Here is a 16989-nt window from a genome sequence, read left to right on the forward strand (position 1 = left end):
AAAAGGTTTTGAGCCTGTTTTGTGAATTATTTGTCAATAATTAAACCCTTTTAATTACAGAATTGGTTGACCAATGCAAAAGTGAAATTCCTGAATTAATACTGAACAAAAAGTCCCATGAAGTTGCTACATTTCATAGCATTTCATGTAGTGGTACCTACATTTGCAGTTACTTTATGTACTTTTTTTTACCCTGATTGTAAGTTTCCTCAAAAGGGTTTTTTAATCACAAAATAATGCAAAGACCACCCTACAAACATTTTCCAATGTTTTATCTTGTTACATTTAATGAAGGAAAGTTTGCATCTCATTGGAAATGCATAGCATACAGTACAGGAAATTCACTTAACTAGGGATTTTGATACGGAAGTGGCAGCTTCATTTCCCATGTGGTATTCCACCTGGGCTTTCAAATTAATTTCATATTTGAGTTTTTTTGTTTGTTTTTTAATATGTAAATGCCTGGAATGGTAGAGAAAAATCATGATGTGAAAACCAATTCATAAAGTATGTAAACAGCCAATGCCATTAGATAAAGGCGGGGTGTAACACCATTTGTAAACAAAAAAATGGAAATTTAAACAAGTGTCAGATGGCAGTATCTGATACTTGCAAAAAAAAAGGTGCTATGGAAAGACTTGTGTTGCCATTACACACACAACAGTGTTGGCACTGAATACACCACATTGTTCTCTGATGCACACTGAAAATAAGTCACTCAAGTCTGGGTGTTTTGCTTTAATCTGTTCTCTGGCTTTATTTAAATGTTCGCATTATGGCTCAGGTGTCAGCATGATAAATACATTTTCAGAATGCATAAATTTTTGTTGTTGTTTTTTTTTTGGTTCAAACTGCAAGCAAGTCTAGTCTCCTCATATGAAAAACAATGTAAATTATAATGTCTATGCTTTGAAAAGCCTGTCATTTGCCTATTGTTGAGGATGCAATACCATGAAGTGTGTTCAGGTGATCGTTGCAGTCTGTGTAATTACTCATCATCCATGGTAATATTATTCACATAATTAAAGAAAACTAAATCAGCATGTCTTTTTTCAATGCCTCTATAGCAAAATGTGTTTATTAAAGGTTATTTTTCCTCTTTCATTTTTTTCTTTTTTTTTTTTTTTACAAAATAGAGGCAGCTTTGTTAAAGTCACCTCTGCTTGGTTTGGAGAGCGGAAATTTTGTTTGAAGTACGAAATAGTACTGAAAGCATTCATTAGTCATGTATGTCACAATATTTGGAGACAAACTTGAACAAATAATATAAGGTATTATTATTATTATTGTTGTTGTTGTTATTATTATTATCTTAAAGCGCTGCAGTGTAAAAACAATTGTTGTGCAAAAGAACCGTTATGATATCAGTTACTGAACTGGCCATTTAAACCTTACTAACCAGGGTTGTTGGGTAGCTGGAGAGAGATTTTCGTTATGAGTATTGCATGCACACATCTCGATTTTTATTCGTTAATTAATAGACATGTTAAACAGTAATAATTACAACAACAAAAAAGAAAATAACAACAACAACAAAAAAATTAGCTACGCAGCACCTACATATGGATGTCCAGCGAGTCAACAATCAACTATTTGCGTTGACGTCACATGCGTTAGTCAAATGAGAAAACATTGTAGTTTCAGTAGAGATGTGAGGGGAAATGTTCTACTGATCTAAAGTATCTGTGAACATATATTTTCCATTAGATTGATTCCGTTTGCTGCTGTGGCCCATGTGTGCAATACAAATACGTCGTGTCTGTTTTCTTTTCATTTTTGTACATTTGGAATTATTTATAAATGCATCCCGCATATATTCTTCATTTACTAAGCCTAATTTCCCGATTTGTTATTTTTGTTTATTCACAATTGTCATAATCAAACCCTGGTGCCTGTAATATCGACCCCTAATCAACGATTCTTCTGATGTTTACATCTAAACACAAGCGTCCTGTAAACTGTAACATAATATCACCACCAAGATATGTTGCTCATGCATGAGGGAGGGAGTCCCTAGAAATGACAGCTCGAGCTCACACTCGTCATCACGTACCAACGTTTTCGCTGCGTCCTACAATTTAGTAGGCTACGTCGTGTTCGCGTCTAATGTTCGAGAATAGTGCGTTTGAGAAGAAAGGCGGTGGATTTTTTTGGAGGATTGTTTGATTTCATTCTCTCCTTTTTTACACATCTTCCCAAAACAGTGTATCTTGTTTCAACAAAAAAGAGGTCTGTGTTTTTAAACCGAAACACCGAGTGATCAAACTTGTGGAGCAGTGACAGCACGACTGCTTACTTTATAAATATGTGGACATCAGCAAGAGTCTGATCGCTTGGATTTGGGAGAACTGTCGTTGTCTGGAATTTCGCTCTTGCGAGACGATTTAGAAACTAATTCGCAAGTTTAGATGGTTTACCAGCGATGAGCCGTCCGTCCTCTACCGGACCCAGTGCGAGTAAGATCTGCATCAAACAGCAGCACGCCCCTTCAGCGACGGCTCAAGCATCTGTCTCCGTGCGACCAAACGCCAGCCTCGCCACTGTTCTACCTGGAGCTGTGTCTCCACAGCACCACGAGCTCACCTCTCTGTTCGAGTGCCCGGTGTGTTTTGACTATGTCCTTCCCCCGATCCTGCAGTGCCAGGCTGGGCACCTGGTCTGCAATCAATGCAGGCAGAAACTGACCTGCTGCCCGACTTGCAGGGGATCGCTCACCCCGAGCATCCGTAACCTGGCTATGGAGAAGGTGGCATCCGCCGTCCTCTTCCCCTGCAAGGTATGTATGTGTTGCGCTTGCAATTGCTGTTACCTCCCGTGACCCACTTATCTACAACGATTGCGTTGGTTTTCTGATTTATTTGCTCAACGTTTGGATAATTGGATGACCTGTCATTGTTTCAACACTGTCCTTCTTTAACTTGGCAGATGCCTGATTAATTATGATATTGACGTCTGTTGCAACTTCTGCACATACATGCGACAAACTCCAACAATCTTAGTTTTGTGCCAGTGACTGCTGATAGTATTCGTGTGTAAAAGATGTGACAGCGAGGCGGAGCCCCGTTCAGAACTTGTCTTGACAAGTTCAGGTTTCGACGGGAGTGCAGATTTCTCCCTGCAGCCTCCTAAGTCCGTTTTACCTATGCAGTATGCACCCAGAGTTTTTGAGGTTAACATGATTTCACAGGAAATTTAATGTTGATAAACCCCAGAGTAGATTAAGCCCATCTGGTATATGGTTGAAGAGGAGTTTTTTGACGTGTTCAGTCATATAATCAGAAAGTGTTTAGCAAGTTGGGCCGGTATAACCGGAGTCAAAACCAGCCATCGAATATGCGGTCGAGTTTCAACAGAGACATGGCTAAGCTCAAAAGTCCATTTGCACCAGTACCTATTGGGATAAGAGATGCATTGTCTGGATAAGCACAAACAAATGTTCTGTTTATATGAGATAAGCATTCAGCTTGTGTCCAAACTTTAGGGGCAACGTTTCAGACAGCCCCACTATTTGAAGTGAGTGTCTACCCGTTTTAAACCAAATAAAAGCCTTTTCTAAAAGTCTCTGCTACTCCTGTTCTTGTCCAACACAATGACAGTGAGGCTCAGCTGGTTGGCTGCAGAGAGAAGAGAAATTACTGTCAGGCACCCCAGAGAGGAGAGGTGAGTGCTTGTTAGTGCTTTCTCAAAATTTACAGAGAATGTCACATTCAATTAAGGAAGAGACTAAAAAAACTGCAGATTTAATGATATTTAAAATTATGTAGTAATTCATCCATCCATCCATTATCTATACCCGGTTATCCTGGGCAGGGTCGTGGGGGGTGCTGGAGCCTATCCCAGCATGCATTGGGCGAGAGGCAGGAATACATTCTGGACAGGCCGCCAATCTATTGCAGGGCACACACAACATTCATTTGCCATTCACTCACACACTCATATCTATGGGAAATTTAGGGTCTATGTAGTTATTGTTGATTACAAAACATAGGCATAACTGTTCCTATGGTAACATGACCCTGTAATCCTTGCTGTTCTGTTCCTCTCAAATAGTCATTGGCTAAGTAATGTAAACAAAATTTGAATACAATAACCTGTATCTGACTATGAAATGTTGAATGTGTGTAAGAGAAACACGTTGCGGTTTACTCCAAACACAGCATGTTACCTGCGTCTTACAGTTGTGCCATCCCCAGTGTCTCTACATAAAGCATTGAGAGAGGCCTGTGTAGTCGTTGCTGTTGGGGGGGGGGTGTTTAGTTTATAGAGCACTCTATATTTAACTGCAGTGGCACAGGGTCCAGCCATTGATTAGAGATTAGAATGTGTTGAGATGTGAGCATTTAACATTCTATATGCAATTACTGTATGTGCTTGTGTGCGCATGCAAGTAACACGTGTGTAGGAACATTACATTTTACATTACAATTAGGCATTTAACACAGGCTCATATCCAGAAAGACTTACATAAGTGCATATGTGCGGGTTTAAACAATGAACAATGCTGATACAAAATCAACAGGGTCACAACTGATAATTGTAATCAATACATAATCTTACAACGTGAAGTTAGATGCTGCAGTAGGTGCAAGAGGGAGAGAATGCAGTATTATTAGGAAGCAAAATTGGTTGGGGGATGTAGTTTCAGATACAGCGCAGGTACGACTAAGAAACCCACGCAAAATGTTCAGATTTCAGTCCAGGGTGCCATTTAAATAGCTGCGTTTTCAGTCTGCGGCAGAAGACGGGTCACAAGTCCCTGCTGCCCTGATTGTAGTGGGGAGCTCACCCCACCACCGTGGAGCCAGAACAGAAAAGAGACGGGACTGGGGAGAGACCCCCTTGAGAGGGGGGGGGGGGGGGGGGGGGGGGGGGGGGGGGACAGGAAGGTGGCCCATGGAAAAGCAGAGTGGTCTGGCACGAGCGTTAGGGTTGATAATAGGTTGCAGGAAGAGGGTGCTGTTGCTCTTGCTGCACCATAGGCCAGGACTAGAGATGGGCAGTAAAGGGAGATGAGAAGAGGCATTATGATTATTCGCCCTGGGTAAAATTTTAGGAATGCTTGTTTCATTGTATCCTGAACTAAATTTTATGCTCAGAAAACAGAAAGATAATAATATATCATATAGCCTGTGAGACCTTCCCAGAATGTATGGTCCACCACTGCTTGTAAGATATCTGACTGCCAGCCTTTGCAATTAAGATAATTGCTGTGGTCCTTGTTCAGAGCTATGATGGGGCTATGAGACCCGTCAATCACTCCCAGACACTGAATGACTTGCCACCTCTTTTTGACACCATTGATGACTTCCAGGAGTTGATCACCTTGGGGCAAATGTATGCATTCTTTAAAATGTTCACTTTGTAGGGCCTGAAAAACTGCACAAACTATCAAACGCACCGAGGATGTGCTTATGCGCATGCGAGTCCTGCCTTTGAAGTGCAGGACATTGAACGGAATCATTGTAACTTCACTGGGCTCTATGTTGGCATCTGTTGCCATATCAGCCTTACCTGCCTTACTCTATGTGCGTGTACGTCATACAATCTGCACGGACATGTAAACACCAGGCCACATGCAGCATATATGATACAGGTCGTGTAATGTAAACACTATAGACAAAAGACTGGGTTTCTACAAAAAATCCAATTCAGGCATCAAGGCCTGCAGTGTAATTGTAGTCTTGGAGGCGAAGTACATGGAATGAACTCCATTACTCATGGTGTAGCTTTTTCTTGTACATGTCAAACCTTTAACCAAAAGCCATAGGTGAGTGCAGTAGAGTGAAGGATGTAGGGCCTCTAGCTTATGCCTGACAGTCCGCCCTGTCTCCCCGCAGTACTCCTCCACGGGCTGCATCCTCGCCCTGCACCACAGCGAGAAGCCGGAGCACGAGGAGCACTGCGAGTTTCGGCCCTACTCCTGCCCCTGCCCCGGGGCGTCCTGCAAGTGGCAGGGCTCGCTGGAGGCCGTCATGCCCCACCTGGTGCACCAGCACAAGTCCATCACCACGCTGCAGGGCGAGGACATCGTCTTCCTGGCCACGGACATCGACCTGCCGGGGGCGGTGGACTGGGTGATGATGCAGTCCTGCTTCGGCTTCCACTTCATGCTGGTGCTGGAGAAGCAGGAGAAGTACGAGGGCCACCAGCAGTTCTTCGCCATCGTGCTGCTCATCGGCTCGCGCAAGCAGGCCCAGAACTTCGCCTACCGCCTGGAGCTCAACGGCCACCGCCGCCGCCTCACCTGGGAGGCCACGCCCCGCTCCATCCACGAGGGCGTGGCCACGGCCATCATGAACAGCGACTGCCTGGTGTTCGACGCCGCCATTGCCCACCTTTTCGCAGAGAACGGAAACCTGGGCATTAACGTCACCATATCCACCTGCTGCGCGTAACGGCTGTGTCTGCACATGGGAGTGAGGGCACAGGAATCTATTTGGTCACAGGTCTTGATCCACTCTGAACTTGTTCGAAAAATGTTTTCTATTGCGAGTCATCAATGAATGTTTGACCTCAGTCGGAAGACTTGACTATGTTATTATTGTTACAGCAATGAAAAATATTGCATTTGTCATAACTTTTTAATGTTTATATTTAAAATAAGCAATTGCTTCTCTGCAGTAAGCATAGTCTGTTTTTTAATAAACCACTTTACTGGATACAACCTCTTGCTTGTATCTTACAGCAATGCTCAATTTCTCTTTTTATTAAAGAAAGCAATTAAACACCTTTATAAGGCACCCTTTACCTCACCTATTTGCATCTGCTGAGTATTAAATATTAATTTAATAGCAAGCTCCTTATGTTATGACGTCAACTTTACATTCCAAGATATTTCGCCTGCCACTAAGCACCTCTATAGTCCCTCAATGTCTAACAAGCATTTTCAGCTTTAATATGTAAATACATTTAAGCCAACTAGCATCACCTGTTAAATTGTGTCTTACTGAGGGAATAATCATTTGGTTAAAGCATTAAAGCCAATGAAAAACCTTCGACCCAGTATGTTCAATTTTATAGCACTTGCTGAATAGCTATTAAAAATGGAAAGGTAAAACTTTTTTTATTCCCCCAACAGAAACCTGTGTTACTTTGGTTTAATGATTGGATTTGTATGTAAGATTCTGCGGCTTCACTGGATTGAAGTGTAATCTCATGTGGACCTCAATCAAGTGACCTTTGACAGCATACAGCTAAGCTCTTATAGATCTTTCCTGTAAGGAGCTAATTCCTTTGAAGTGTATTCTCCGCAGAGGTGATTTTGGTATTACAAAGAAAAGAAACTTCACTAGATGAGAACTTATAAAACAAGGCACACTGGTAAGTCTTGAATCAGTGGTGCATTTATATCACTACTTTACAGCACAAGTAATATGCCTATTATCAAAAAAGTTTAATTATGTAGCTATATGTACTTTCTCATGCCCAGTCAGACCATGTGTGGAGTGAGAACATGCAGGACATGTCTGATGGCTAAATTAGGAAGATCTCAGAGTGATGAGTGCAAATAACTAAAATAACACTAACTTCAAGCTAATTGCTAATTAAGCATTTCCTCTCACCACTCTGTCATCAGTTGCCACATGCTGCATTTCAGAGCTAGCCATTACAGTACAACTGTACAGACTGGTGAAGCTGCTAGGCAACTGTAACTGCCTGACCAAGAGCACTTAACAATGCCTCAATGTTCTCATAGCCAATGCTGTAACTACTTTAAATGAATTCAGCAAGGAATCTGTTCCATGGCCTATATCCACACCAATTAAACTACTGGACACAAGCTGAAAAGCAACCAACAGAACCCCAGTGAAAACCACTAGGGGGCGACACACACTTGCCTGAAAATAGCTTATTCTAGAAGTGTGTTTGCCTTACTAAACATTTTGTATATTTTAATACATTTGTTTGATGCACCATTACTCCCCCCCCCGCCAGAAAACCACATTTGGAACTTGTGTACTGACAAATAGAATAGGTGTAAACCACACAATGCTGTAAGCCATGTTCAGATGGCTCTTAACTAGAGAGATAACAAGCTCTGCTAAAATGTTTACCTTTCACAGTTCATCTGAAATGTCAGTCTTAAGCGATGGCCTCCAACAGTGCACACACGACAGAAATTAAGCTTTTCTATTTTTATTTTCAGCATAAAAATATTTCAGTCAGTGTTAATACTCTTCACTTGTATTCCGCTCGCATAGTATGCTGGTCTGGGTAGCCATGCATTCCATAATGCTCTTTTTAACGGACCCATTCCTCCCATTATGTTCCTAATAATTTGGTAAGGTCAGTCCAGGTTATGGTTCATGTTGGAGAGGAAGCTGTGAGTCAGTCACAGTCCTGCAGGTGCTATACCATTCCACTCCACTGCAGAGACGTGTACACCACCTCCTCTTCCTCTCCACCCTTGTCACCGTCACTGGGCGAGCAGAGAAGTATCGTCTTCTTCACATTGGAGCCCAGCCGTGAGAGAGCCAGCAGGTCACACAGGGGTGTTGGCGAGTCCATAGGTATACACACAGCGATGAAGTGGGCGTGGAAACGAAGGGGGTCGCCTAAAGGGGGGAGGGGGGGCGCAGAGGGGGAGCAGAAAGGAAGTTGGAAAGGGAGCCAGTTGAGCTGTGCCATTAGCCTCATCTAACACACTGCATGTATGCTTCTGTTCAAGACGCTCCATTGCAGATATTGGGAGGTAAATTACCTAATAGCGAATCAGACTCACCTGGGTACACCAGATAGTCTCCCCCAAACTTGCCAGCAGAGGTGAGGTAGAAGCCCTGTCGGCTCAAATCCCGGAAAACACGGAACCTGGTCTCCGACCTCTCGTCCCGAGGCTGTGGCCAATCAGCTGCTAGGAAATGCCTCTCCTCTGGTGTGTGGCCTAGTCCTGCCCGAGCTGTGTGCAACTGGACTGCCATGGCGGGACGCGGGAGAGAGAAGCCCCTCTCAAGGGCATCCAACCGATCTTGCACACTCTGGTCCAAAGACTCGATCTCCTCTGCATCTGAAAAGGACATGTTAATAGCTTGATCAGTTCGTGAACCATTTTGCCTCATACATAAAACCTCAATTGCTTGAGAATCTGAGGTTTTATATCAAAATTACAATATCAGGGCATATTATACATTATGGATATGCCTGTATTCCTCAAGTGGGAAAAAGAGCTCAATGCACTGCATGTTAATGGAATCCTGCGGTGCTCACACTGAACGCGAATGGACTCAACCTGTTCCAGAAGTTTATGTATATATTTTGCACCTTCCTGCTTCTGCGCCAGCGCCCTCAGTAGCATGGCCTTCCTTTCCTGCAGCGCCAGGGCCCTCTGCTCCTCGTAGCTGCGCTCCTGCCTCTCTACATACTGCTCCACTGCCTGCAGGTTTTCAGCATCTGTACTCTATATGAGAAATTGGCATAGAGGAGAACATGAATTCATTAACACAGAAAAAACTCACGATCTTGGCAAAATCTAATTTATTTGCAGTACAGTGAAAGATGAGATTAGTCATTTAGTCATTAGTCATTAGTGTTACTTACAAATACGAAGCCTCGAAATACAACCGCTCTCTATATATAAAACTATATATAATTTTTTAAAAAGGCATGCAAAATAAAACCGCTGTACTGCCTACCGTCGTGGCAGGGAAAAGCACAGCTTGGGCGGTCTCTCTCAGCAACCGCGCCTCCTCTGTAAGAAGCTCCAGTGGTCTGCCCAGCCGGTTGTTCTGCCGAGGCTGTCGGGCCAATGAGCCCACAAGGGTTCCAACCACACCAGTCTCTCGGGCTGCTTTCACGTCGGCTGCCTGCCACAGCAGAGGGGTGGATCCACAGAAATGGACCTCTATTTTCCGATGCCCCGGAGCAGGTCCACCGGCAGTTTCCTTTTGAGTCTCATCATGGGTTTCTCCATCCCGTGCAGGACTACTTACTATTTCTTCTGCCGCTTCTAAACCAGTCTTCTCGTGCGCATCCATCACATCGCTATAATATCCTACAGATTCTGAATCGTTCACAATTTTCTTTGATGCAGACCGATAAATTCATGACCAGCGCACATTTAACCAATCAACTGACAGGACGCGTCTACAGCATAACTGATGGGAACTGAAAACTCAAATTTATGTTTAGTATTACCCCATTTAGATTTGAGCACGCTGACCATCAGTCCACGTGAATACCGTTCACAAACCAAAAGGTAGTGCATTGTGCCAGCCAAACAATTGCAATGACATGAAAAAGTGCATTACATTACCTGAACACGTACTACTGAAGCATCCAATAAAAGTATCAATTCTCACTGTCGAATGGGCTTGTGAAATGGGTATTACAAACGCAAAGTGTCGGCTACTTCTCCAAGATAAATTACTTCGTAAAAATGTACTTCCGCATTTACCACGACACAAGAGTACGGCACACCGTGTCTGACGTACACCAATGAGAATATAGCACTGTGATTGACGAACTAAAGGTCCAACCAACAAGGATCAGTCTTGCGTCTAATCCAGTTGAACAAGTTTATTGCCAATATTACAATTCGCATACATATACTGTAACATTTAGTAATTAATATGACAACCGAGTAACTAAATAAATGCTATTTCAGGAGCATATATTATTATATAACATCTGAACGGCATTCGCAACCTCTTTCTTCATGCTAAACTGACACGGACGGCATTGACAAATGTGTGAAAAAATATCCTTAAAACTTTCATCATTTCAGTTAACTTAAAAAAAAAAAACGTTTACATAACATTTGCATGCACCTCAGGCAGGAAAGCACATCAAGGGCATATGCACGTTATGTGAAACGGAAAATAAATAGGCCATTCTCATTTCTCACCGAGGGTGTCAATATATAAAACATTTATGCCAATAGAATACGTAGTTTGTCTAATAAATTTAACGAATTTCATATGAACATCAATTACACGTCAGATGAGTACGCAGTTACATCTTGGAAGACCCAAAATTGGGGAAGTTCAAATCCCTCTCGTCAACCCCGTGTCAAAACTCTCACATGGCTGCGAAAGACTAAACCTGTAATGGTTCTTACACGCGGTTCTGCGGATCCACTGTATATGCCGGTCATCATAAAAACTGTACATTTTGATACGCTGCTAATTGTACTTAAACACTTAATGCAGACTGGTCATGTTATGTCACAAATAATTATGCAGACTGAAGAGTAAAAAACCCAGGACCAAGTGTGGGAACCACTGCCCTGAAGGGTACACCGAGTTGCCCTTTAGCTATGCTCCTGGAATTGATCTGGTTAAGTCTGGACTTGTTGGTTAAATACATAACAGTACTGGTCACATACTAAATGCAAAGTAATTATAATTCATCATAACAGATAGCAAATTATCAAATTATTTTAAGGTGATTTACTTGAGGGGAAAAACTACCATTACGCTCCATAAAACACAACAGAGTAATCAACGCTAGAAAAAGATGTGGCCTTACACAGCCACTTCACTTTGGTCTAAACACATACTAATGGTCCCTTTCATGTAAAAGAAAGTAGATAATCAAGTTACAAAGATATAATTCAGTTTTCCCAAGCAAAAGGTGTTAGCACTGCAGGCATACGATGTGATCTAATCAGTGATGAAATGCAATCCCTATGATGCACTGAAACAATCGGCGTTGGTACCAAAGAACACACAGTACGTCAATGCAACACGCGACATAGAAATTCAGATCCACCACTATGCATGACATTCTTACGATTCAGATTAGAAATGCCTGTCTTCTGTATCTTTTTCAGTTCTCACACAAAACTGAAAAAGTTCACCCACCCGAGAGTGACCATTAAAAGATGACCTCATGACATAGCTACCTCCTTGCACGATGTGTCCAAACTCTCAAGTGAAATTGCAATCTCAAAATTTAATAGGATGACCTATTTGCATATCACACTTTGAACAGATTTTTAAAATAAACTTTCCTTGTGACCCATGCTGCCTGGGGAATGTACACAGCATGAGTTCCCTGGTAGACGTATTCCACTTCATAATCATTTGTTTTTGTTGCACTGTATGCTACAAAAGAAATATTAAAAATACAGATAGAATCTATGTTTTTTACATATTCAAATAAAACATTAAGTTAAATTAAATGTTCACAATCCCATCTCTGCAAACACAAAATACAATGAATCTGCAAACACAAAATACAATTGCCAATTTACATATGAGCTCCAGCTATTGCGTAGTCTTGTGAAAGAGAGCATGGTAGTTGCATCGAGATGTGAGGAAATGCAGTATAGATGGCCGTTGTGGAGCTGTGGGCCCCACCCTGTGGTGGGGGGGCGGGTCCCAAGGCGCAGTGAGTGACGATTCGGGACATCCAGCCTGCGCCTGCAGTCAGCCCGCCTTGAGTGCAGACCTTCATAGACATCGTCTCACGGCCCGTGAACACGCCCACCTCCAACCTGGAGGCAGCAGCCAGAGAAACAGATTACAGGTGACTGACAGGAGACAGACAGGAGAAACGACAAAGACTAACATGTTTGATATTTGTGTTTCAATGTGTACGATCTGGTAATACATAATCATGTGGTATCAAATAACTAATGGCAAATGTTTCAGACCATATAGAGCCCCACAGGTATACTGATAAATGGTATGGAGTGTGGAGAACTTCAGCCAACAAGCCAAAAGAGAAGCACCTACAAAAGGTCAGGATCCCCGTCCACAGCAGGCCTGGTTAGGGGCGTTGGTGCGGGAGAGCGTCCATGTGGACGTTGAGCTTCATCTCATTCTCCAGAATCTGGACCAACTGCTGCATGGAGGGCAGGTGACCCGACTCCAACTTGGACCACACTGGGACATCTGCCAAGATGAAGCAGAGGTAAGAACATGCCCCCACACACCCAGAGAGTTAATTTAAAAGGATAGTGCAAATTTTAGGGAAATTTGCTTTAACCATATCCATCTTACCCATTGTTAGACGATACGATCGATACTAATTTCATCGCTGTGCATCCAGTACAAAAATATTAGACAATATCTACGAGCTACGTGCTAACTGTGCTATCTCTATCAAAGGCTGCAGACAAAAACAATGTTAGCTTAGCTAACTGGTAACAGAAAAACACCTTCCAGAATCTCCGAAAGCTGAGATTCTGGAAGGTGTGTGCTAAAGGTCTTGCATCATAAAAGTGTCACTTGCAATGTAATTTCATGTCTGAGAAATGTTTTTCCTCACATTACAATCTGCAATGTCAATGACAACTGGAGAGCAAGAAAGAATAACAATGGAAAAAAACAACGTACCATTAAATGTGATTTCAAAGGCACCCGTAGACATACACTGGTTCTCAATCATATTGCTGAGGAAGAACACCATCATGCAAGCATAGATCTGACAAGGGAAAGGCCAAAATAGCAGAGCTTACCAGGTGAACCGGTCATACATCACATTAAACAAACAACCCTCCTCAGGAGGGTTACTCATAAATCCTCCTCTAGGAGGTACTGATAATAAATACCGCAGAGATTAACCTGTGATCAGCCTTCTCTGTGGACCCTAATAGAAGCCCATCTGACAGGAGAGGAGATGGTGCAAAAATCATATAAGCATACCATAGGCCTTACAGTGACACATGAAGCATTTGGATCAAGGTTAATCTGCCGTAATATTAAAAGGTTGGACTTTGAAAGGCAATACAGCGTTAAAATTACATTTAACAACTTTACCTGGCTTCTAATTTTGTACATTAGCTTTATTTCAGAAAAATGTAATTCTATACTTTTAACATACAACTTTTCCATGTTTTACTTTTATGTAAATTAACCTGCTTCATTTTCATGCGCTTAAAATATCACGTTCTGACTCGAAAATATTAACAAGAACCTCACATTACACTGATATGGATGCAGTCACTGGCGAGCCTTAGTCATGGATGACAGAAGACAACGACCATTTAATACAGTCTAAACTCATATGACTCCTCTGAACATAAGAACAGGTCCTTATCCAGGTGCAGCTGACCACTGCTGGGTGCCCTGAATGTAACTGGGCTGATGCAAGCGACAGACAGTTCCTTCCTTCCCCCCCAAGGGCATCATTAGCGAAGAGCCACAGATGCAGACCTGAGTATTTGCAACCAGGCCATCCCTGAGGGCCCTCGGTCAAAATTACGATTCTGCATACCCCGCCCACTACATATCTCCACCCCCAAACTCACCCAACATGGCCTATCTAATGATGCAACGTGTCTGATATGCTCCCCCCTGCCGAGAATTATGAAAACCGTGCTGCTTATTCACAGGCATCCCTTCAGTGCTGTGCTGTGCAGATCTTAACGTCATCTGGCTGGGCTAACAATGCACACCAATGACTGATGCATCCATAAGAAAGATTCACAAATCCCAGCAGTGGACTGAACTAATACTCATACCTATATTCGGTTTGCATCCCTGATACTATGCACTAGCCCTCCCTGTTTGCTCTCCTGGGGTGATGACCTCACCTTGTTTTCCTGACCCCAGACCCACAGGCCAGGGGCTTGCATACCAAAGAAGGCAAACGGGTCCTTGCCTAGAATAATCAGCCCAATAACAGCCAGCTTGAACACGGACAGGAAGGAAGCTATGTGTCTGAGAGAAAAGAGACCAAACCAAAAACAAGGTGGATAAACAAGAAACAAGCAAAGAAAAAAAAACCTAAAACAAGGTAGATGCAAATACACTTATCTGAATATTGCTTTCTGTGAAGTGCTAACATATCTGCCCCTTCTACATACACAAAGATCATTAGGCTGATGAAATCTCATGGGGGGGGCTGGGTCATTAGAAGCCATTTCCAAACTGGTGTGTGGCTAATTAGGTAAAAAGTACTTCCACATATAAGTAGATCTTGTGGTCTCGAACTCAAGCCTTTTTTCTGTTGCTTCCTTGAGAGCGGCAGGACCAAGCTTAATGAGGCCTTCTCCTTCAACCACGTTATATATTTATTCATTTGTTTATGTATCTGGGACAATGCAGTTAACATTGTTACAGGTTAAAAACAAGCACCAGAGGCACTACATATAGGGTTTCTAGGCAGAGCTAATTTGCAGCCCCTGTCCCTGGTTAGGCTTTCAAACTTTAGAACAGCATTTAAAAAATCAATTCCACTCAAGTGTGGGTTTCTGTGGCAGCAGAGAAGTCACTCACCGGTAGATGGGCAGGGGCAGGTAGTTCTCCCCCTCTATGCGGATGTCTGGGTACCGCTGGTTCAGGACCTGCGTATACTCCTCAAACACCCGCTTGTACCCTCAGGAGATACTGTCGGGCGGTACAACACAAAATAGGGTATAGACACAGGCCGGGGTTGCTTCAAACCAATCCACACTCATTATCTGGTCATCGCAAAGAGGAATTTACTGACGACACCTTTCCGCATTAATTTCCAGTTCTGAAACAAACCATTCTCCTGGCAGGTGTAGGAGGCAGGTATGCATCACCGAATTTGAAAAAGTAACTTTATGAGAATGTCAGTTCCCTAGGAAGGTCTTGCACTTCAGTAGCAATGTTGCTTTGATTTTAGCAAAATTCAAAGTAGAACACATACAATTGGACCGCATAATAAATATGATAATAACGCTTAGGCTATCAAAAAATACATACGTTTTTGGCAGATTTCCCTGGAAAAAAACCCCATAGGACAAATACAATCACAAAAGAGAACAAGAGTAGATTAGTTAAATCCTGATCTAACCATGCCACCAACACAGTACCAGCCATTGTTTACAAAACAATTTCCAAATTAAACTTCCTAGAGCCACATATTTTCAATAAAAGGATTTATTCGATTTAAGCGGGGGAGCATAAATTAAACACAGAAAGCCGACAGACCTTGGACATTCCCTCAGATAGATTGGACAGAGACCAAAGGTTTTTTATTCAACTAGCTGCTAATGAGTAATCAAAAGGCTGTCAAAGGTAGTGTCAACAACTAACGTGTAATAGAACCACAACAAGCACAACAGACATGATTAATGTAAGCCTAGTGTCAAATGAATGCATTCCAGTAAGGCTGAATAATTAAGACGTTCAAATAAGACCGACATTTCCATGACACAAACGTTAGTTGCAGATACTTCCAGGAATCCACCGCTCCCTCTCCCACATTCTAGGAATGGGTCTTATCTGTACAGTACGCACACAACCAATTATTTGCCTTATTCTGGAAACTTGCACCGCAACTGGCCAGTTTCCTTTCAATGAACAACTAACAAATCTGAACTGTATGGGCTGACAAACAAAGGAACGTTTCACGCCAACGCCGTACATTCGCGGGGCAGCTAACTTACAAACCATACTGCCGATCAGCATATCATTAGTAACATCTTCAGACAGCTACCAGCTAACTTAGTAGCAACCGGTCACTGGTCGATAGCTATGTTAGCAACACGCAGACCAGCGAAACGCACGCAATTCATGTAGCCGACCGTACCCGGCTCATTTTCGGCAAGCACTAGTTACCTCGGTTATAGCATATTAAGCTGTCAACAACTATCTGACAGGACGCTATCATCAGCTAACATAAAAAACGCATGCTGGGAGAAATGCTAGCCTTGGACGAAAGGCCTAGTCAGATCTAGTTTATTTTCCAATAAGCTATTCGGCACTAATCACACATTTCCTGTTCGTATAGTTTACCAGATTTGAAATTTGAGAAGTGGTCCCGTTGCAAACTGCATCTTTAATTTCTTCACGCCGCCGTTATCGGCAGAGGCACAGTATAAAGAGAAAATGCACATGAAGAGGAGTGAGGACAACCACCGTTTCTCCATTTCCATTCACCATTCAATCCGATTTACTTAGAATACCAGATTAGCTCCCAGACCGACCGCGGCTGAGACGAGTGAGCGGCGTGAGAAAAATGTACGGTTAAATGCCTTACGTGACCCCAGGCAAATTGACGTACATAAGTACAGAAAGAGTGTGGGATTTGTAGTCAATTTCAGGTATGACTACTGTCATTGAAATAAGACAGGTT

The 16989-nt window shown here is 42.6% G+C and overlaps 3 protein-coding genes across 4 annotated transcripts; 1 reads left to right on the top strand and 2 right to left on the bottom strand.

Annotated features, from left to right (window-relative positions):
* The first annotated feature begins 1837 nt into the window (after window positions 1-1837).
* On the top strand, window positions 1838-6995 carry LOC118209611 (E3 ubiquitin-protein ligase SIAH2-like). Its single transcript, XM_035385093.1, has 2 exons — window positions 1838-2776; window positions 5838-6995. The coding sequence occupies exons 1-2, from the start codon at window positions 2423-2425 to the stop codon at window positions 6393-6395; spliced, it is 912 nt and encodes a 303-aa protein (XP_035240984.1). The 5' UTR covers window positions 1838-2422; the 3' UTR covers window positions 6396-6995.
* A 1125-nt stretch (window positions 6996-8120) lies between these two features.
* On the bottom strand, window positions 8121-10406 carry tsen34 (TSEN34 tRNA splicing endonuclease subunit). Of its 2 annotated transcripts, XM_035385092.1 has the most exons (5): window positions 10250-10406; window positions 9630-9997; window positions 9259-9394; window positions 8723-9004; window positions 8121-8555 (listed from the first exon to the last, which is right to left on the bottom strand). In XM_035385092.1, exons 2-5 carry the CDS (start codon window positions 9969-9971, stop codon window positions 8350-8352), a joined length of 966 nt encoding a protein of 321 aa, XP_035240983.1. In that variant the 5' UTR covers window positions 9972-9997; window positions 10250-10406; the 3' UTR covers window positions 8121-8349. The 2 variants fall into 2 exon arrangements, with proteins under 2 accessions (XP_035240983.1, XP_035240982.1); XM_035385091.1 differs by having other exon boundaries at window positions 9630-10406.
* A 91-nt stretch (window positions 10407-10497) lies between these two features.
* On the bottom strand, window positions 10498-16939 carry LOC118209612 (thioredoxin reductase-like selenoprotein T1a). The gene is made up of 6 exons (XM_035385094.1): window positions 16650-16939; window positions 15162-15272; window positions 14477-14603; window positions 13278-13365; window positions 12675-12833; window positions 10498-12433 (listed from the first exon to the last, which is right to left on the bottom strand). The coding sequence occupies exons 1-5, from the start codon at window positions 16787-16789 to the stop codon at window positions 12709-12711; spliced, it is 591 nt and encodes a 196-aa protein (XP_035240985.1). The 5' UTR covers window positions 16790-16939; the 3' UTR covers window positions 10498-12433; window positions 12675-12708.
* Window positions 16940-16989: the final 50 nt, after the last annotated feature.

This window comes from Anguilla anguilla, chromosome 12 (assembly GCF_013347855.1).
Source record: "Anguilla anguilla isolate fAngAng1 chromosome 12, fAngAng1.pri, whole genome shotgun sequence".
In the NCBI taxonomy this organism is placed as follows: domain Eukaryota; kingdom Metazoa; phylum Chordata; class Actinopteri; order Anguilliformes; family Anguillidae; genus Anguilla; species Anguilla anguilla.

Coding starts and splice junctions, on each gene's coding strand:
- LOC118209611 (XM_035385093.1), top strand. CDS start 2,423: ATGAGCCGTCCGTCCTCTACCGGACCCAGTGCGAGTAAGATCTGCATC. Junction 2,777..5,837: donor CCGTCCTCTTCCCCTGCAAG/GTATGTATGTGT, acceptor GTCTCCCCGCAG/TACTCCTCCACGGGCTGCAT.
- tsen34 (XM_035385092.1), bottom strand. CDS start 9,971: ATGGATGCGCACGAGAAGACTGGTTTAGAAGCGGCAGAAGAAATAGTA. Junction 9,395..9,629: donor TGCTTTTCCCTGCCACGACG/GTAGGCAGTACA, acceptor TTTCTCATATAG/AGTACAGATGCTGAAAACCT. Junction 8,556..8,722: donor AGACTATCTGGTGTACCCAG/GTGAGTCTGATT, acceptor TCCCCCCTTTAG/GCGACCCCCTTCGTTTCCAC.